General features: G+C 51.9%; 9 protein-coding genes across 9 annotated transcripts; 4 read left to right on the top strand and 5 right to left on the bottom strand.

Moving 5' to 3' along the window:
• Positions 1-438: 438 nt before the first annotated feature.
• On the top strand, positions 439-941 carry LMH87_001682 (uncharacterized protein; the record flags this gene model as incomplete). Its single annotated transcript, XM_056192994.1, has 4 exons — positions 439-491; positions 550-655; positions 739-745; positions 829-941. 4 exons carry the CDS (start codon positions 439-441, stop codon positions 939-941), a joined length of 279 nt encoding a protein of 92 aa, XP_056050076.1.
• Positions 942-1,099: 158 nt separating this feature from the next.
• LMH87_001681 (uncharacterized protein) lies at positions 1,100-2,389 on the bottom strand (the record flags this gene model as incomplete). The annotated part of the gene is made up of 1 exon (XM_056192993.1): positions 1,100-2,389. The coding sequence occupies one exon, from the start codon at positions 2,387-2,389 to the stop codon at positions 1,100-1,102; it is 1,290 nt and encodes a 429-aa protein (XP_056050075.1).
• Positions 2,390-2,732: 343 nt separating this feature from the next.
• On the bottom strand, positions 2,733-4,958 carry LMH87_001680 (uncharacterized protein; the record flags this gene model as incomplete). The annotated part of the gene is made up of 3 exons (XM_056192992.1): positions 2,733-4,376; positions 4,443-4,550; positions 4,614-4,958. 3 exons carry the CDS (start codon positions 4,956-4,958, stop codon positions 2,733-2,735), a joined length of 2,097 nt encoding a protein of 698 aa, XP_056050074.1.
• Positions 4,959-5,661: 703 nt separating this feature from the next.
• Positions 5,662-6,396, bottom strand: LMH87_001679 (uncharacterized protein; the record flags this gene model as incomplete). Its single annotated transcript, XM_056192991.1, has 2 exons — positions 5,662-5,979; positions 6,259-6,396. The coding sequence occupies 2 exons, from the start codon at positions 6,394-6,396 to the stop codon at positions 5,662-5,664; spliced, it is 456 nt and encodes a 151-aa protein (XP_056050073.1).
• Positions 6,397-10,342: 3,946 nt separating this feature from the next.
• Positions 10,343-10,777, bottom strand: LMH87_001678 (uncharacterized protein; the record flags this gene model as incomplete). Its single annotated transcript, XM_056192990.1, has 1 exon — positions 10,343-10,777. One exon carries the CDS (start codon positions 10,775-10,777, stop codon positions 10,343-10,345), a length of 435 nt encoding a protein of 144 aa, XP_056050072.1.
• A 2,357-nt stretch (positions 10,778-13,134) lies between these two features.
• LMH87_001677 (uncharacterized protein) lies at positions 13,135-14,205 on the top strand (the record flags this gene model as incomplete). The annotated part of the gene is made up of 2 exons (XM_056192989.1): positions 13,135-13,226; positions 13,290-14,205. The coding sequence occupies 2 exons, from the start codon at positions 13,135-13,137 to the stop codon at positions 14,203-14,205; spliced, it is 1,008 nt and encodes a 335-aa protein (XP_056050071.1).
• A 481-nt stretch (positions 14,206-14,686) lies between these two features.
• LMH87_001676 (uncharacterized protein) lies at positions 14,687-16,268 on the top strand (the record flags this gene model as incomplete). The annotated part of the gene is made up of 2 exons (XM_056192988.1): positions 14,687-15,689; positions 15,754-16,268. 2 exons carry the CDS (start codon positions 14,687-14,689, stop codon positions 16,266-16,268), a joined length of 1,518 nt encoding a protein of 505 aa, XP_056050070.1.
• A 1,088-nt stretch (positions 16,269-17,356) lies between these two features.
• Positions 17,357-18,049, top strand: LMH87_001675 (uncharacterized protein; the record flags this gene model as incomplete). The annotated part of the gene is made up of 1 exon (XM_056192987.1): positions 17,357-18,049. The coding sequence occupies one exon, from the start codon at positions 17,357-17,359 to the stop codon at positions 18,047-18,049; it is 693 nt and encodes a 230-aa protein (XP_056050069.1).
• Positions 18,050-18,195: 146 nt separating this feature from the next.
• On the bottom strand, positions 18,196-19,516 carry LMH87_001674 (uncharacterized protein; the record flags this gene model as incomplete). Its single annotated transcript, XM_056192986.1, has 7 exons — positions 18,196-18,227; positions 18,285-18,320; positions 18,564-18,660; positions 18,730-18,831; positions 19,031-19,173; positions 19,224-19,401; positions 19,460-19,516. 7 exons carry the CDS (start codon positions 19,514-19,516, stop codon positions 18,196-18,198), a joined length of 645 nt encoding a protein of 214 aa, XP_056050068.1.
• Positions 19,517-19,591: the final 75 nt, after the last annotated feature.

Genomic DNA, 19,591 nt, shown 5'->3' with positions numbered 1-19,591 from the left:
CGTATACTTGTACGACTCCGCCGAAACTAGGCAGCGTGCTCCCGTCCGTGACGTTTCGATTATCATAGTAGCGGCCAACCCTAGCTGGTGTTTATTTTTGGTGGCGGGTCGGGCAACCAGCAGCTGATGAGCGGCTGAGTGCCGCCTTGCCTTTGTCGTTTTACTAGGTGATGGGACCAGGCGGACACAGTGGGCGAACCCAGCCGCAATGCTGTCAGTCAGAGCCATTTTGCTCGCTGTGGGGTTAGGCTGTTCCCTGGTATGCCTCGCGCCGCTTGACAGCACCCATATTACCCATACTCGAGGATGAGTAAGGTGCGGGTTTCTGTTGAAGAAGGAAACGCCATGTGCCACGCCCCCACACTATGAATGTAGGGTAAATAGGCTGAGGAGCTGCTACTTGCGACCACTCGCAGTAGAATACAGCGCGTCCCGTTAATGATGCTCCTCCTGGGCAAGCCTGCTAGCCTCAGTAATATTTTAAATAGCGGGTCAGATCCTTCCGTCCTCTCATCATTATTTCTGGGCATTCTTTAACGATGCTTTCAGGCACTTGCCAGCAAAATCTTTCGTGTTTCTACCATTTACACTAGCTCTGTTGTCCTTCTTTCTCGGAGCTCTAGTTCAGACAATTGTCAGGTTCTATGCGTGGGCAGTGCGCTGAAGAGGGTGCTATAGAGCGCCGGGCGAGAGCGCTGAGAACTACCTCGGTAACCTCCCGCTTTATTAAATCCATAGCTAGCCAGTGAGCAAAGTCGTATGGGGGCAGCCGGGAGCGTGAATTGGCTGGGAGGCGCTGAGAGCATCGCACTGAACGAACCCCTCTAGATCTCGACAATGCGAACTGTCGGCGGAGCTGTCTCAGAAGATACTCGCCAGCTTTGTCCATAGACGACCGGTTCCAGCATGTTTGCCACACTTCGTATATGCGCTTTAAATGAGTGGAAACCAGGAGCGAAGATATAATAACATATTACATTTATCTATACATGAAGTAGAAAAAACCCTGGTATAGGTTCATCTCAATTGACTCAAAGACTGGGAGAGTGCATGGCAAGCTTCACTTAAAGACTTCTCGACAACAACCCGGATCCAGCCCTCAGTCTTTACTGGCTAACGCTTTGTACTGCGGCATGTCCCAAGTGACGCCTTCCTTCATAAAAGAACTCGACGACAGGCGAATACCCAAAAACGTCACCACCCGCAGACACAACTGCAGCACGGAAATCCCGAACTCGGACGAAGGCATCATCATCCTAGATATAATGGTCTCCTCGCCCACACCTTTCTGCACCTGGTCCATAAACGGCCGAAAATTGTTCTCATATGCCTCCAACGCATCATGCAGGGAAGGGTGCGCGAAACCATCGTCGCTGCTGTCCAGCCTACTCAATTCCCCTGCGAGCACATATGCGCCGACAACGCCGCACGTTGTCCCCATGCCCGTTAGCACCGACGGACAGTACGCCGCATCACCTACAAGCACCACCCTTCCACGACTCCACGCGTCCAGCTTCACGAGCCCAATGCGCTCGCAGTAAAAGTCGTCTGACGCATTCATACCGTCGACGAGCTCCGGCACGCGCCACCCGGCGCCTCGGTAACTCGCCGTAAAAGCTGCCTTTTCCGCCTTTGTGTCCCCGCGGCGTGCAGTCATGGTGGCGGCAGCGCCTGCTGAGCACGCCATGTACACCTGCAGGAAATCCGGGTCGCTGCGGCGCGTCATGACGCTGCGCCGACGCGAGGCCAGGTAGACGGTCGAGTCGAAGCCCTCGTCGGGCTGCTTCGGTATCGGCGTGGTAAAGTACCCGGCGTACATGCCCGGCAGCAAATGCAGCGGCGGGTCGGGCGACGCGGTGCTGTTGAGCATCATGCGGCGCGTGCGCGACCATTGACCATCTGCGCCCACCACAAGATCAAACGTTTCCACATGGTCATCAGAAAATGTCACAGTGATGCCCTCGTCGCCGTTGTTGCTGTTGCAGTCTCGCAAGTCTTTGATGGATGTACCGAACAAGTACTTGACCTTGCCGCCGCCCGCGAGCGACGCATCGTGAAACAGGCGGCACAGCTCGCCGCGCATAATCTCGTACTCGCTGGTAAAGTTTTGCTTGCCCTCACCCGAGGTATTCGCCGCGAGGTACGCAAGACGCCTGCCGCTGCTGTCGACGAACTGCAGCCCCTGCTCAGGGGCGGCTTTGGCCTTGAAGGCGGCGTCGAGGCCCATGAGGCGGAGCACCTCGATGCCGTGGCCGCGCAGGTCGAGCTGCAGGCCGTTGGTGCGCAGCGACGGGAAGCGCTCGACGACGGTGACGTCAAAGCGAAGCTTGGAGAGCCAAAAGGCGAGGGCGGTGCCTGAGATGCCGGCGCCGCTGATGAGGACCTTCATGATGCGGCGTGTGTTGAGGTGAGCGCACAGGGAGAGACAGTCTGGAAGTAGAGAAGAAGGTGCCTGGAAAAGAAAAAAAGAAAGCAATGTTGAATATGCTTCCATTTCTGACGGAGAAATGGCACCTTTATACTTGTTCTTGGAGTTAGTTATGTCCGCTGCGCACTTGGACCGCTTCTCGGCCGAAAGACGGAGACATGCCAACGCCGTGTAGACGGAGATAACGGTGAAGCGTGGGCATCGCTCAACCGATGCGGCGCCAGGCAGAGGTTTTTTTTTTTCAAGCTATGATGATACTAGATTCTCCATTTAGCGCTTGAGAAATGGCACGCAAAATGCTACATTATGAAAATCCCGTGTCCGAGAAGAAACAGTCCATGCCCATGCCCATATCCAGGTACCCAGCGTCCAACCCACCAGACAGAAACCCAGCTTCCGTCGGCGTGTTTGTTACAAAAGAACCAAGACTATTTTCCAAAATGCCATAACAATGCGTCAACGCATCCCTCGCGCTTTGCGCGATTTTCATCTCACACGGCTCCGCATTCTCCATTGCTTCCGTCATCGCCAGCACCATGCTTAAAAAGACGTAGCTCTTAACATTCGTCTCACCATTACTGATGCGTCTGTCGCAGCGCTCCAGCATGTCCACCACCGACCGCTTCAGCGCATCGCGCACCGTGCGCGTGCGGTGCAGCGTGCCGTCCGCTTGCTGCGTTCTCGTCTGGATGATGAGGTCCAGGCTGATAGCCGTGTTGGCGGAGCGCAGCCCTTCGCGGAACAGACCGCCGGCAAAGTCGAGGAGGCGGGTGAAGCGCGCGTCGGGCTCGGGGTTGATGAGCGCCAGGCTCGCCTCGGTACAGGCCTTGAGGGAGTAGGAGAAGGCAGGTGTGGTGCGGGCCTCGCAGGCAAACGGGCTGTGCAGCGGCACGACGAAGCGCCGCAGCAGAAAGTCGACCATGTTGCGCTGAAAAGGGGATATCCTGTCGGAATATGCTTGGAGATCGAGTGTGGCTTTTCTCTGCGCAGTGCTCAAGCCAGTGCTCAGGCTCATCGCTTCTGGGTACGAGAGGTCCGCCTTGATGGCGTTGAGATACCGCACGATTCTGATACGAGGAGAAAGCGCGAAGATGAGATGCCGTTGTAAAGTCGTATCGGTGTATTCAGAATCAGGTTTGGGACGCAGGACTTGGGTGTCTTGGTCCAATTCGCTGTCGTCAATGTTGGATGGCGGCTCGGTGTCGTACTCGTCTGTCGAGATTCGTGGCGGCATTGCGGTATCCAGTGACCCTTGTATAAGAAGCTCCAAGATTGTGTACCACAGCCTGCGCCGCAGCTCGGCTTTGAGAAGAGGCATGCCTTGAAAATGTTTCGGGTCATAGTGAAGGCCCAGCTGCATTGCGCGATGCAACAGAGAACCAAGCGACATCCACACCAAATCCCCTCCTACAGAGTAAATTTGTCGGGCAACGACAAGTAGGCAATAGAGCTGCAAACCTGCGGTGTCCAGCCGATCCTTTTCCAATGGGCCTGCAAGCCATGTCTGCGCGGCGTAGATCCACTGATGAATCTGAGCAATACTCGGGATAGCGGCGGAGGCGTCGCTGCGATCCTGCAAGCTGGAGCCGATGGCAATTACCAGCAGTATCGTGAGTTGAGTCTCCACTTTGGTGCAATTCTGGTTCTTCCAGAACTCGTCGTAAGATTTCCAGAAAGATGGGATGTGCAGGATCCGAATCGTGGTTTCAAAATACGTAAAGTACTCCATAGCCATGGCGTCGGCAATTTGGCGGCCAGGGGGCGTCAAATCATAGCCTTGCATGCCAAACAGTCGGCTGGGCCGCCAGATCTTGGAGGAGCGCGCAAGCCGCTTGCACTTTTGGAGCACTTCGGCCGCGTCGACCAGCACTGCCTTTGCATCTGGAGACAGGGTAGAGTCTTGCTGCGGACCCAGCGTCTCTAGATAGCAGGCGAAAATGGGACCAAACTGTAGTATGAGCTCGCGTCAGTTTTCGATCATGATAAATGAATGAGGCATGATAGTGTCGCATACCTCTTGCCCTGCTCCCATCCAGTGACTCCATCGTAGAATGCGCGTCTTGTCCAGAACAATCTGCGAGTCGTGAACAGCAGATTTTCGAGCAAAGATGCGATCGTCGCGCTTTGGAAGATGAGCCACAAAACTGTCATTTTGTGGCTCTGGTCTCCTGTCCGCGCTGCTTACTGCGGCTGGAGTGGGCTGTGATGCCGGCGGACTCTGCAGCAGCGTAGGGGGCACAGGCGCCGCCTCATGATGGACCGGTGCCTCGCCAAAGGAGTCGGGCGTGTTGCTCCCTGATGAGAAAATCACAGAGCGCCAGCTGTTTTGATTTTGCGGCGGCGGCCTCTCCACCACCTTGGCCGCCTGCCACAGCTGCGGCGACGGGGGCGCCTGGTAGTTGCACACCTGCTGCGTCTCGGTGCAGTGCTGACACGGGTGCTCGCGATTGCATTTAATTTTGCGGCGGCGGCAGGCCATGCAGGACAAGACGCGCCGCCGCCGTCGCCGCACCTCGCTGTGAGGCTGCATATCCTGATTGCAAGATCGCACAGGGGTTCGGTCGACGGTGATGCAGGGCTGGACAGCGTGTGTTGTGCAAACGCCAAGTTGGCCGAGGCTATCTCCGTCTCGGAGCAAAGGGGGCTCCGCCCGAGCGGATATATCATGTGTACCTGAGGCGGGCTTAACTCCGGCTGACGAAGCGCCGCAGGGCCAGCAAAATAAGCAATCCTCGATTGAAACAAGATACAAAAATAAATCTGAGATTTAATTTTCCTGTCATTCAATCCCGCCTTGATTGACACTCATTTTCTTTGGCATCTACGCTTAGTTGTGGACATGGACAGACTAGTCACAGACAGCGGTTGGCACGCCTACAACGAAACACAATACATTGTCAATCCAACATGTAAAATAAAATCCGAAATAATACTGCTGCAAAGAACGATTCGGGACTTGCAGTCTAAGATAGATTGGGCACGACTTACCTGTGCCGAAAAGACAAGTCGTGGCAGCGTCGCGGTCGAAGCTTGAAGCTGAAAGGCATCCAAAAACATACACAAAATACCTCCCCGTTCTGCGAATCCTCTTTGTCTGAATCCACCGAGCGATGCTTCTCGTTGTTGACCTTTGCTTCCCGTACCCATAGCCAATCGTCTTCATCGATGCCCGGAGTGCGCATCAGTAGCTCCGAAAGGTCCGATTGTTCTTCCCTGTCCGCCTCCTCCCGTCGCTATCGTTCTTCGTCCAACAAGGCCAAACGGGCCTTTTCGTTCTGTCGCCATTTCTCTACTGCGATGAACGCTGAGCGCTCCCTCGTTAGCTCCACAAACTTTCGTTGCTCGCCCTCCGTCAGCGGTTGGTCGCTTTCGCCCCCAACCGCATCGATCGCATCGTCGACCTTGTTCAGGCCGGCCATGAATCTGATCTCTTCCAGACAGGTTTTAAGACGTTCCACTTCCTCTGTTTCCTTGGTCTTGTCGAGTTCCTTGGTTTCATCTATTTCATCGATTTCCTTTATTTCTCCGGCTCCATTTACTTCCCCGGTTTCCTGTATTTCGTCGGTTTCGTCGGTTTCCTTTGCTTTCTCCGCTTCATTGATTACCGTGGCTTTCTTTGCTTCCCGCGTTCCCCTGTCTTCCTCATTTTCCTCGTTTTCATCTTTCCCCCGTGCTCCTTTTCCTTCCTCTGCCTCCTCCTCCCCCGCTTCCTCTTTTTCCTTCTTTTCCTCCTTTTCCCCATGGTCCTCCACTTCCTCCACTTCCTCCGTCTTAATAAGAATACTCCCATAGGAGTCTGCTAAAAGTAAACCGTCCTCGGCATGTCGCACCGCCTCATCATAGTCTGCTGTCTGTAAGCACTTCTCCGCCCGGCAGCCCGCAGTGTAGATGCTGTAGGCGGCGGAGTTGATGGGGGGCGCCGTCGAATCCTGCATGGCAGTGTAGCTGAATTTGCTATATCGCTTCATCGTACTGAATTAGAGAAGTAAATTACTAACGTTTAACTTGCAGAGGATTGTTACAGACATTACATATACTTGGGCTGCGTTTAAGCCCTCTCTATCATGACAATGCATGCTGCCCTTAAAGAACTCCTACCTTTCTTTCTGTGAAACATAGCAAAAACTCCTTTCAACAGTTCATTGACCAGGAAAAATATACTAATGATTTGTCCGACTTCTTGGGCGCCATATAGAGCAGACCTGAGCTTTGTACTGTACACTAGGCAGCGTTTGCAACGACGCGCCCGTCCAGTTACTGCCATCAAAAGGCCTTTGTGCCGCCCCATCAAGAATGCACAAAAACAACCAAACCTTTGATCATATTATTGAAAAAAGTCTAGGCACGGATATACCTCTCTTAGTGGTCTTGCTGCTTGTCTTTACACAAAGCGACGAGCTACTCCGTGCACCATGCTATTCACTGTGCCGCCGCGGTGGCGTTGCTGGTAGAAAGCCAGCCTGAAGCATCATAGAAGCCCTGAAAAGATTTACCAAGGGCTATTTCATACACAAAATTTAATCTAAGAGTCGTTTATGGAAAATTAAAAGACAGCTGCAGTTCTTCTACTGTACCTGGTTTCCAAATAGACGCAAAAAGGCATGACAACGCCTTACAAGGTGACAAAGAACATCGGAGGATCGGACATGAAAATACGCCGAAGTTGAACGAAATATCGCATTCTGCCCTGACACATATATTTCAAATATTGGTTTGGTCTTTAGGGTGTTAGCTCTCTCAATTGCCCTCCACTGCTGTCCCTTCCGCTGCCATTGGGTCGAGGCTAGGATGTGGTAGCACCGACAGGTGTACTCCAGGGCACATGATTCTGGAAGAGGACAAAAACTCAATGAAATTTAGCCAAGAAAACAACATCACGAGTCACTTGATATGTACCGACTTATGAGATAACCTGTATCCAAAACGTGTAAATATGTCAATCTCTTGTCTGGCAGCTAAATCGACAAGACTTTTGGCAGCGCCACAAAAGACGCGAACACCACTTTCCGTGGTGCATGGATGCAAATAAAATCCAAAACCCAAAGCTGATGCTAGAAACGCCAGGTAAGCTATTCATCCTCTTTTTTTATTTTATTTTAACAACTTCGCCGGACCGTGTTTTGTTCATGTATTCAGCTGCCCAGCCGAGCGTCACCGCAAAATCCAGTTGGCTAGCAGTGATGCCAGCATGATCAAGAAACAGATCGAGTGGGCGAAAGTCCGCTATTACCCGCGTCAACCAGAACAATTCTTGAGAACGAGAAAGTCGAAAAGAATAATAAACTAGGGAAACCAAGAGGCGGAAGCAGTCGGTCTCGGCCAATTACAAGCCTTTCTTCTCCCGTTGCTTGCGGATGAAGCTGGCATGAACTCGCGCCAGTTCTGCGTCCAACTCTTGTCCTAATCCGTCTAGACAGTCCGCACGAAGTGAATGGAATTCGGGTTCCGCTTTGGTGTCCCAAAGTCTGCAGTTGATGGCCTCGATTGACCGGTCTGCGATCTTCAACCCCCCCTCGAATTTGCGCTCCTGGATGTGTTCTTTAATCAGTGACGCAGACTCGTCAAGACCATCGGCAAACGTCTTGGCGTCATAATTAAACAAAATGATATACGACATTTTCTTCTTGATAACAAGAGGCGTGTAGTGATAATTGGCTCGGTGTGGATTGCAGTTTTTGAGACTGCGGCTTGGCTGAAGTAGCAGGCTCTGAGGTGTGTTTACCAATGAGCCGGGGCCAATGATGCCTTTTATAGAAATCTTCAAAAAAAAACATGTGTGATTCACTGCCACATGCCGTGCCATGAGTAACTCGGTTCTGTGCGACGGAGCCATTGTTCAGCCACAGTGAACACAGCATATCAGAACCTGCACGAGCACGATAAGGCTAAACCGAGTCATCAGGCTCTTTGTGCATGGTTTTGGTCTGTATTGAGACAAGGAGTGAGACATTGAAGTCGATTTGCCGTTTTGCGCTCGCTGGCAAACATTTTCCTTTACTGTCGGCCAACAACACCGCGTCATTGATGGTCCACTGGGCGCATTCAATTGCCAATACATTATTTCTTTGCTATCCCCTGACTTGGCCAAAAATCAAACTGTTCATTCGGCTTGTATTGGAACAAGTAGCGATGCTTAACTGCTATTCAAACGGATATTCACACGGAAGCCACGTAGATGCTCAACAACTTGGTAGAGCTGCAGAATGGACGCGCGACAGATGGAAACAGCGCTTGAAGTCAAGATCCAAATAACTGCATAAGTAATAATACGTCCTAATGAAATACTGAGTGTAATTATATCTATCTAGCTGCATCAGCTTGGCCTTTGCCATGGCCACGTCCACCCTGCGACCGGTCCAGGCGCCTGGGCATGAGACGGATCACAGGGGCGAAATCACCTGCCTAGGACGGGTGCCACCGGCACGGTAATAAAATGGAGCTAAGATAAATATCACCAGCTGAATAGCAAAACATCGCTATTCTTGCTCATTTTAGGGGCTCCCACAGCATGCATCATGGCCGTATGTTCGAAGGGGTTTAGTTGGATGCATGCTTTACAGAGTAGAGTACCTGGTTTTTCACGTGCGCAGAACTGCTGATTCCGGTCAGTAATTTGAATAAGATGAAAAAATAATTTTTCTACGGTCCAGCATGCTCTATCAATTATACGACAGAATCGATCAGCAGTTTCGTCAGTGCAGGGTATCAGGAGGACAAGAACAGTCAGTCATTTGCAGCCCGGTGTATATCAACTGGTGCTATGGAGGTAGTAAATGACGGATAAATTGAATCAAACTAGCTTTATTTTCTCTGCTTCATGCCAGCTTTATCGACAGTTCTTCGGCCGGCACCATCCCTGTCGCCGTGAAAGGCCCGCTTGAGCGCAATTGGTTACCACAACGTGAGAGAAGGAGCGGCCAAGAAGAAAAAAGCAAATTTGCAGCGAAGGGGCCGTTGCTTAAAGCTAGTTGGTCCGACTTGTGAGCATTGGGGGCCGCAAAAAAGAGTATTTGCCGCGATGGTTCTTGCGGAATTCCCTGAATAGTTCGAGTTCCTCTTCTGCCTCATCAGACCGGTCCAACTTATCTAGAGCGATTACGCGCCAGTAAGAGAAAATAATTCCCCAGCTCTTCCGCTCTTCCACATTGTCTTCCATGGCCTTGATTGCAGCGTCTATATCTTTTAACGCGCCGCTGAAATCCTGGCTTGAGAGGTATTGCAAAATTGCCGTCGAGTGGTTGTCGAGCCGCCCGCTTAGGGTCAATTTGTTTTCGTCGTCCATGTTATCGTAGTTGTCAAGCTTCCTGATTACGCTCAGCTGCTCCTCGTCGTCTATATTTGCTAGTTGTTGATATCTACTAAAAGGTCGTAAATAGGTTGATGTAGTGAGTCTTCTGCGAGATCGCTGTGGCGTGGCTTAGGAAGTGGGAGGCTGTAAATGAGTTCCATGGCGTCTTTATATAGTTTTAGGAAAGCAGTCGGAGCCACTGCAATAGTCCGTGCAGCAAGTGGTTCAGTGCTGTTTTCTACCTTTACTCTGAAAGAACGAAGCCACCCAAAGAACAATGTCACCAAAGAATTTGAAGGCTGCAGCACAGAAATGTGTGCTCAGAGAACGGGAAATATCCACTGCGTCTCTGCTCCAGACCAGTGTTGTTAAAATAGAAGCAAAATCGTCGCAGTCTAAACAAAGATGGAAGATCACTTCAAAGTTGCACTCACGGCTGTCTTTCAACACGAGAACAAACAAGCAATTCAAAAGCCTTCATTCCTCTTCTCTATACTACCCTACTTTCGCCACCCTTTAGGTCTAAAAGATAATACAGCTAGCCAGCTACCCCTTGTACAGCGTGTTTTAGAGGACCTGTCGCTCATGTATGTATATCCTTGCATCTACCCCCCCTTTCACCAGGTTCAGAGTCCGTCAGCTGGATCAGACTCTGACGTCGACCGGATGTGCTCTCGCAGAAGCTCGCTGGCCCGAATCGCTGCCTCAGCTGCCGAGTTCTGCTGGCCCAACGAAAGCAACATTCTAACCCGATAGTCATGAAAGTCAGCTTCCTCCAGTGCCGTGTAGCCACCTTTACTCTGGATCAATTCAAGAGCTTTGTCAGCCCAGTAGAGTACTCTAATCCAAGCCTCTGGCTTTTTTCCGGTTCGACAGCGGCGAATTTGTTCGTGGAAGCCTGCTAGCGTAGTCGGGATATCAATCTGCTTTTCGTCTTTCGCGAGTTGCTTACCCTCGCTCGTGGCCTGCTCTTCTTCTTTCACGACTTGCCCGTCGTTGGCAATGATCTGCATGCCATCGCTCATTTCCTGTTCATCTTCGTTCAAAAAGTCAACTTTCATCTTGACCGGGAGTGAAAAGTTTGTGTCGTAGAATGTCTGATGTTGTTGATGATTAGCGGTGACAAAAGAAATGCGGTGCGTTGTGTCGAGGCCCAAAGCGCAAGTTTGTCGTCGCCTCCTCTCGCCTATTTATACAACGAACTAATGAATGAGTTAGAAGTCGCTCTGTTGCAGATAAATTGCATGGTGCTTCTTTGATGAGATAAAGAGTTTTAGACGCTGGACCGTGTGTTCCGTCGAGCCTGTATATTGGTTGGACGAGGACGGGAAGTACGGGCGAGTATCTTCCATTCAACTATGCTCGCGCCTGTACTTCTCTTGTACCACGTCTCTCTAATTTTCTTAGTCTAACAAACAATACGAATCACTACCAATCCAGAATCAAAGCTCATTTAGTTGAAGCAGGTCAATCGTGAGACGGCGCTAGCGCCGCCCGGGTCAAGTCCTACATCGATACAAAGGAAGCACACAGTAAAGAAATTGAGAGGAAATTTGAGAACGGACGCACAAACAAAGCCTATTACTCTCTGCATTCTTCGTGTCGCGACTACAATCAACGTACAATACTAGAAATCTGGAGGGCTTTCTAGTGACACAGTCTCGCCTAGATCACACATTTGGCTCCGGAAGTCACTCCAGTGCACTGATGCTTGGCGCTGCCACACTACCATGTACTCCTGTGGATAGTAGCTTGCCTGTGACAGAACATCGACATCGCTGCTGTGGACGGCCGTGCTCATGGCCTTATACTTGTCAAATTTCCTCTCGGGTCTTTTCTTTCCTGCGAAAGCACCCTCCTTGCCTGAGCGTAAGTTTGGGATTTTCATCAGCCTAGCGCCCGAACGAGCCGCGCCTTATAGTTTTCCAGAGGACTAGGCATGTTCGTCGCGCCGCCCGTACCACGGGCGGGCAGGAGGAGGAAACACACGGTATTCTTTAATGACATAAAGAACGCTGCTTTTGGAAAGGAAAAAGAACGGGAAGCTCTTACAAATACAGCTAAATTTGCTGTTTATTTACAATGTCCCAATCTATACTGCTCTGCTATGACCTAGTCAACCGCTGCGGGTAGACGACGCTGTGTATGGTGTGTATATAGGGATACCTGGAGTTACCCTCTTGTCGCAGCTCGGAAAATCTAGCATCGCTTATTCCTGGGCAGAATGTTTTTGCTGCTTATGCCATGATCCAGAAACCATAGGGACCGACCGATTGTCCGAAAGGGCAATATCAACCGAAGATGTTCATGAGCAAGAAGGGCGGTCGCGACGGGGCGAGCCATACCCGGATCCTGTCCACCGTACTGCAGCTTGACCAAAGCTGTGGCGACTGGTCGCATGCCTGGTTGAAATGGGAATGCGATAGGGTAGGACGCGGCAAGTATGTCTTCAATCCCCTATGCATACTGTTCGCGAGTACTACAAACACCACCGGGAATGGTAAAATGATTTTATTGAAGGGCTGATGCTACTGTCGTTGGACAGCACGAAGCCGTAATACCACAGTGAGACACGCAAGAGGACAGTGCAGCTGCGCGCCATCGAGCGCCACCTTGCACGGCGTTATCTGTGACGCTATCCATGGTAATGTGTGCGACGCAAACTAAAGAGAGCATAGGATGAAGAATTTAATTTTGAAAAGAGGTCAAGTTCAGACGCTGTCGAGAGGTGCCTTACAAGGCGTCTCTCTCCAACCGCTATGTTTTTCGCCCCGGAACTGGTCCGGCTGATACAGGTAGAATTCATCGTCTTTTAGGGGTCTCTTCTTTGGACCTGGCGAGAGAGGTGGTGCCTTGGTAGATTGTAGAATCATCTTGCCACTCGCTGGCCAATCGGTTGCACCTAAGTCACCGAGATCGACGCCAATTGCCTGCGCAGTCATTTTTCCATGCATGACACTTTGCAGAAATTCCGTCGAGTTTCTTCGCCCGCTGATACGGGCTAGTTCGCCCGCTCTAGGTACTGCCACGGTGTTTTGAGCCGCCCGCGAGCCCGGTGAACCTTCATTTTAGCCTGGGCTAGCTGAGCTGAGACCCGCCTGATCACAGAATGATTCACTGCAGGCATCCCGATTAGGTTATGTGACTCAATCGAAGCGGGGTGTAGCCCTTCAGAGTTCGGCCTTTCCGCCCCCGTCGAGATCAAGTTTTAGTTGAGGGACCGATGTATATATAGATTCGGAGATGAGCAGCTTGAAGATTCGAGGATCCATCAACAACTCATCCTATCCATATTCCTCTATTGCTTAGCGAGCCCATTCTCACTCGCCTAGCCCCTCAAACCATCAACAGACTTACAAACTTCAAAACCGTCAAAATTACAGGAAGCGGAGCAATCAGCGCTCAGTCAGCCGCGACTATGGAAAGCAAAGCTCCTACAACTTGCAGACTCTGCAACATATCACTAGCTAGCCCAAGCGTGTGGCGACAACACGCAAAGAGCGATTTGCAGTACGTTGCGCATCTAGACACTAATAACGGCGATGGTGGCAAGATGCTAACTAACAGCACTAGTGTCTATAATCTGCGGGTCAAGGTCGCAGAGCCGGGCACGGTCATCACACCTCCATCTTCATCTCCTCGCAGACAAGCAAGTGCGGCTTCAAGTCGCCATGTCCAAGTTGATGAGGATGTAGACGACTCCGACTCCAACTACGAGTCGGCGGACGAAGACCCAGAGCCTACCGCCGGACTGCAATACAATCCTCATCAGTGCCTCTTCTGCAGCACTGAGAGCACCAGTTTCAACGACAGCCTACAGCACATGTCCAAAATGCACAGCTTCACAATACCGCATCAAGAGCATCTCGTTGTTGATGTCGAGACCATCGCCGCATACCTGCATTTGGTCATTTACGGCTACCGCGAATGCATCCGATGCGGATGCCGGCGGCGTTCGGCTGAAGGCATTCAACACCACATGACTGCCAAGGGACACTGCCGATTCGACATTGTTTCCGACATGGAGGAATTCTACAATATGCCTTCTCGAAACTATACAGCCGATGGAGAGTCCCTACTGCTCCCATCTGGTAAACTCCTCAGCAACCCCACCAAAGCGAGTGGACCGCTGGTGTCGCGCACCCCTCGCTCCTCGACACGGCGGCGCATGGCACTCACGACACTGCAGACGTCTACCAGTAAGCCAAAGGCATCCAGCGCCGCCGATCTACCAGCGGAAGGTAGCGGCGATGCGCCCTTGTCGTCCGACACTCAGTTGTCGCGATTGGCCAAGAGCGACCAGCAAAGTCTGTCGCACCTCCAGGACTACCAAGTCCGGTCTTTGGTGGCGACTGGCGCCCGGGCGGTTGATGAGGCAAGGCGGGAAGCGAAGCATTCGGAGCTCAAGCTCTCCAAGGCGGGAAATGTGACGCTGATGGGCACCTTTAGAGCGGATACGTCGAAGCGCTTCAGAGGTCCCTGGGGTTAGTCCCAACGGATTTCGGCCTTTTTGTTTTCTTGGTAGCAGATTGGTATCACAATATCATACAGTGTGCTTGCTTCTATCAGTTTGTGCCCTGGAAATGAATAGTGATCGCGAGGTTGCCTACAACCTGTTCTCGGCACGGTGACATCACTCGACGTTCCACACTGTGCGCTTGTAAGACATGTCCAACTCGATAATTGCGTGCTCCGATGAAAGATAGCACTCAGCAAAGAAACACATGATTTCACCGGGTTTTTTTGGCCGTGGAAATGAGTCCGCCTTTAGCCGGAGACTTTTGCATCTGTAGCTGAAGATGACTTTCGTCATTGTGGCTGCATCGTCTAGTCAGCCTCTGGCTACGGCGGCAACTGTACCCCGAGACCCCGTCACATAATTAAATGGCTGATGTCCATCATGCAATGCCAGCTCTGGCGCCGAAATTAACTATTGAAAGACACTGGAATTTTTGCAATTACTCTCGAATATGGTGACAGCAGTTTCCTTTTTCGCGACCGCACTGCTGGGCTGCGCGGCTGGTCGTTTACTCGTGCCCTCGCCCGGAAACATCAAGTCCCTCCTCGCCACCCGCGAGGCATCACAGCGGCCTTTGGGTTCCTCTGAAACGGCGCCAATCTCCTTCACGTCGCGCAAAGGCTCGTCGTACAAAGCGGGAAACTATACGCGCATCGAGCAGGATGGCAGCACATGCACATCCTATGGCGAGCGGCAGTGGACTGGCACGGTCGACGTGTCGGACGATCGCAGGCTGTTTTACTGGTTCGCTGAGAGCCGCAATGACCCGGCCAAGGATCCCGTCATTCTTTGGATGAATGGCGGGCCGGGCGGATCGTCGCTCATCGGCCTCTTTACTGAGATGGGCCCGTGTGTACTCGAGGTGAATGCGACCGAGCCGGTGCCCAATCCCTGGGCGTGGAACAATAATGCGTCGGTTGTCTTTTTGGACCAGCCGGCCGGCACGGGCTTCTCGTCTGTAGCAGAAAGGGGTCAAGCACCGTCGTCGGACGAGGATAGCGCGATCGACTTTCAAAATTTTCTTAATATATTCTTCCGAGATGTCTTTCCCGAAAAAGGCAAGCTGCCGCTCTACATTGCGGGGGAGTCCTATGCTGGCCACTTTACATCTACGTATACCAAGCATATTCTCGACGCTCGAGCACTTAATTCCAAGGACGCCTTTTGGGGCGACATTGCTGGCTTAATCAACGTGAATGCGGTACTTGACTGGACCGCGGTCGGCATCGGGGCGTATGAGCTATTGTGCTCCGACTATCGCGGTCGCGATTTTCTCGAGTCAGAGGAGTGCGACCACATTCGTCTGTCACTGCCAGAGCTGGCGCGCCTTGGGCAAGAGTGCCGTCAAAGTACAACAAAATACGGCTGTCTTGGATTACAACTTTTCTGGGTGGAAAATATTGATGGCATCTATCGAAAGCGCATCAATTCCGGTGAACGCAACAACTACGACGGTAAGCCTCACGCGCAGAGTCACCGACATGACACGCAAGCTATGCTAACTAGTAACCTTTAAAGTCAATATTCCATGCGTGGGTGAGAATGGCTTTTGCGAAGACATGCGCCACGGAAACTTTTCCAGGTACCTCAACCAAGATCACATCAAAAAAGCCATTGGCGTACCCGAGTCAATGAACTTTCAAATCCTTGACACAGCTGTTGGCGAGGCCTATGCAATTGCAATGTCACAGAGCAGAGCACGGACATTGGAATCTGTACTTGATGCACCTGCTGGCTCTGGTCTAGACGGTATACGTCTTCTGGTTCTCAACGGCAACGAGGACTACATTGTCAACACGCCGGGCCAAAAGTGGCAGTACGACAACCTTTTCTGGGGCGGGTACGCAGATTACCGAATCAGCAAATGGAGCGACCTGCCTGAAGACGTCAACGCGACCGGATTTTGGAAGGGCACAGAAGATGGACGCCTGGTGTTTGTCGGCGTGGATGGTGCGGGCCACGGGGTACCGAGCTATCTGCCCGAGGCCAGCTACCGTATTTTGCAGCGCTGGATCGCCAATGAGTGGCGTTAATGATAGAAGGTCTTGTTCTCCATGGTAAACTAGAATCATCACTCAGATTTTTTCAGCAAATGTTCCGCTCTCAGCCGCCACCCCCTTCGCGCCTTGAATTTGTGCCTGCCGAGTGCATGGCGATAAGAAAACCACGTCGGACGCACCATGTAGTATTTATCAAGCACGCCTAATGATTGTCCGTCATGTCGCATTTCATGATGTTGTATTCACGCAGGCAGCCAGGCACTTATCGCCACATCGTTCGACGCTCTATCCACTCATCGCAGCGCACCATGCCTCCAGCTAGCAATGCTTACCCGACGACGAGGGACGAACCTGAATAGGATCAAAATGATTACCACATGACTGCATTGATGCAAGTCTTTTGCCTATCAGATAGACATGTAGTATACGCTACGTTACCACAAGCTTAATATAAACCCATGTACCCCACGCCGGCATTGCGTGGGGTACATGGCAGCCACGTCTTGCGGCTCCCAATAGGATGCCACGACCGAGCGAGCGCTGATCCCCATTAGGAAGTAGACTGCACTTGATGTGGGATCATGCGGCACAGGTCTTACGGAAAATTAAATGAAGGGCTGCCCGATCCCAAATAGAGACAAAATCCGTAGTGGGTGGTGCATGACTTGGCAGTCTTAGGGTTGTAACGGGAAATAGATTGCTGTGGAGGCTAGCTGGCGGGTAAGGATGAAACTCATCAAGCCAGTCACCTACACGTTCATGCGAATGGCACACAGAACCACTGCGAGCTCCGCAGAGCGTTTGCAGGAAATTCTGCACCAGTAGTCCCGAATTGGAAGGTAGCTGTTTTTAGTCTCATGTTGACAGGAATTGGGTTTGAAGGCGACGGTCCTCGCTGCGACAGTACTGTGGGAGCATCGGTCCTTCATGTTACGGTGTCATGGAGAAGCAACCAGAGCCATGATAATGAGGGAAGCTGATGTTGATCATTGGGGTAGTATAGGTATTACTCGCGACCTACTATATATATAGCACCGTCTACCGGCCTTGGCTTATCTGGATCAAGTCGCTCAACATCACACCTCTCAAACAGAAAAATCATCTTTCCACCACTTCCAAAAATGAAGGTTCTCGCTACCGTTTTTGCCGCTGTTGGCCTGGCCTCCATGGCCGCTGCGCACATGGAGATGAAGAGCCCCCCGGCCCTGCGCTCCAGCTTCAACCCCAACACGGGCGACGACGAGGACTACGACATCCGCTCGCCCCTCAACTCGGACGGCAGCGACTTCCCCTGCAAGGGCGACCTCGGCCTCCTCGGCACCAAGGAGGGCAAGCCCGTCGCCACCTGGGCGCCCGGCGGCACCTACTCTTTTGTGATCCACGGCAACACACCGCACAAGGGCGGCAGCTGCCAAGCGTCCGTCTCCTTTGACAAGGGCCGCACGTTCAAGGTGGTGCACTCGTACATTGGCAACTGCCCCGTCAACGGCGACTCGAGCTACCAGTTCACCCTCCCCAGCGACACGCCCTCCGGTCAGATGGTCTTTGCCTGGACCTGGTTCAACAACGAGGGCAACCGCGAAATGTACATGAACTGCGCCGTCATCACCGTCGCGGGCAAGAAGCGCCGCGACGCCTCGGTCCCGCTCGCCAGCCGCCCCAACATGTTTGTCGCAAACGTGGGCAACGGCGTCTGCACCTATGAGGGCACCGATGTCGACTTTCCCCAGCCCGGTCCTGACGTGAACCGCAACTCGCGCAACCCGCATGCGCCGGGCAAGGGCACTTGTGATATCTTTGGCGGCGGCAAATGAGCGAGGGATACTATTGCGAGGGAAAAGAGGCAAGATTGCATGTACATAGAGGGCCTTGAACATTTTTGACAGTATATATTTTATTGAAATTCGTCATGCTGCTCTATATTTGCCGTGTAAACACTTTGCTTGATTTTATGCTGTACTTACGCTTCCTTGTTGAGTTTGCTCAAGTACACTTTGGTCCGCGAGTGAGTTAGCAGATATAACATGCCTCCCAATCAGGGTCACTTACGTGCGCAAAGATGTCCCAGCCACTGACATAGGCTCCCTAAACAAGGGTGAATGTACTCGCCACCAGGTCTGGAGGCGCAAAGTCCTGTAAGCTTTGTGGCACGCGCCTTGCTTCTGGCTCTGGCGCGGGGGGGGGGGGGGGGGGGGTCGCCTCTTGCTTCTTCGTCGCGCAGTTTCTCCAGAGCCGCCTCGTGAGCCTCTTATACAGGACCATTGGGCATCATGCCGAATTTCCGGTTCAACTAGCCGGCTTCGGCCATGTATGTAGCGCGCTGCTTACGAATTGGCTCGAACACCGCGGTCCCTTCTGGGATGCTGCTAGCCCGCGATATGCATTTTGCCAAACAAGCGCTGTCCTCGATGGAAGAGCCAGCTCCCTGAATTTTAAATTATTGTTAGTGTATTTTGGGGGGAGAAGAAATGTCTTTCTAGCTCGATATCCTCACTCGTGCCGCAAATGGACGCATCGCGTGTGCCGCATCGCCAATCAAGACGACCCTGCCGTTCTTGCTGGTCCATGTGCCAAGCTCCGGGATGTCCAAAAAATTCTATATATAGCACGACCCGGTAGCCAAGCTCAAAGTATTTTGCAATCACGGCTCCGCTTTAGAAAACTGCTTCTTGACATCTTCAACATCGTGCAGCTTGTCCCAGGCGCCGTTTTCTCCGTCGTCTTTCTCGACGCAAAAAAACGAGGTTGCAGGACGACGGTAGATCAACTCCAACCACTTTCTGACTCGGACCAACCCAGAATCCGCTTCTGTTCAGGAAAATTTCCAAGTCCTTGTGCTGCTTGAGCTTCTCTCGATCGACGTTGATGCTGTAGACAGTCACTGGATGAATGACATTCACACTACCTACCGTCTTGGTGCGGGTTTTGGAACGAATCCCTGAAGATGTAAGCGGCATACATTCTGTTTTGTGTGGCGCTGTCGCTTACCGTCGGAGGCAATCACAAGATCGAACAAGAAAGTCTGTTCATTCTCCATTGTGAGAAGTGATCTATCGGCTTCAGCATCAATGTCCGCGACACTGGCGCCAAACCTGCACACTGCCCCAAGTTCCGTGGCGCGCGCTAATAGAATACCCAGTAAGTCGCTCCGTAAACATTCCAAATTCTATCTTCTGTCAATGCGTATCCGCAGTATCTTCAGGGTGGATTTGCAATATACGCACGGCGACTTGTAATCTTTTGCGACACGGTGGCGGGCAAATTGTATAGCAAGTGGCCATCCGAAAGTGTGTATATTGTTCACCGGTTGAAGCTCAGGGGAGCACGCTTCGATCTCTTTCGCGATGCCGTATTCT

This window comes from Akanthomyces muscarius, chromosome 3 (genome assembly GCF_028009165.1).
Source record: "Akanthomyces muscarius strain Ve6 chromosome 3, whole genome shotgun sequence".
Taxonomy (NCBI): Eukaryota; Fungi; Ascomycota; class Sordariomycetes; order Hypocreales; family Cordycipitaceae; genus Akanthomyces; species Akanthomyces muscarius.
The sequence above is the reverse complement of the archived record's forward strand: the minus strand, read 5'-3'. Positions and strand labels throughout refer to the sequence as shown.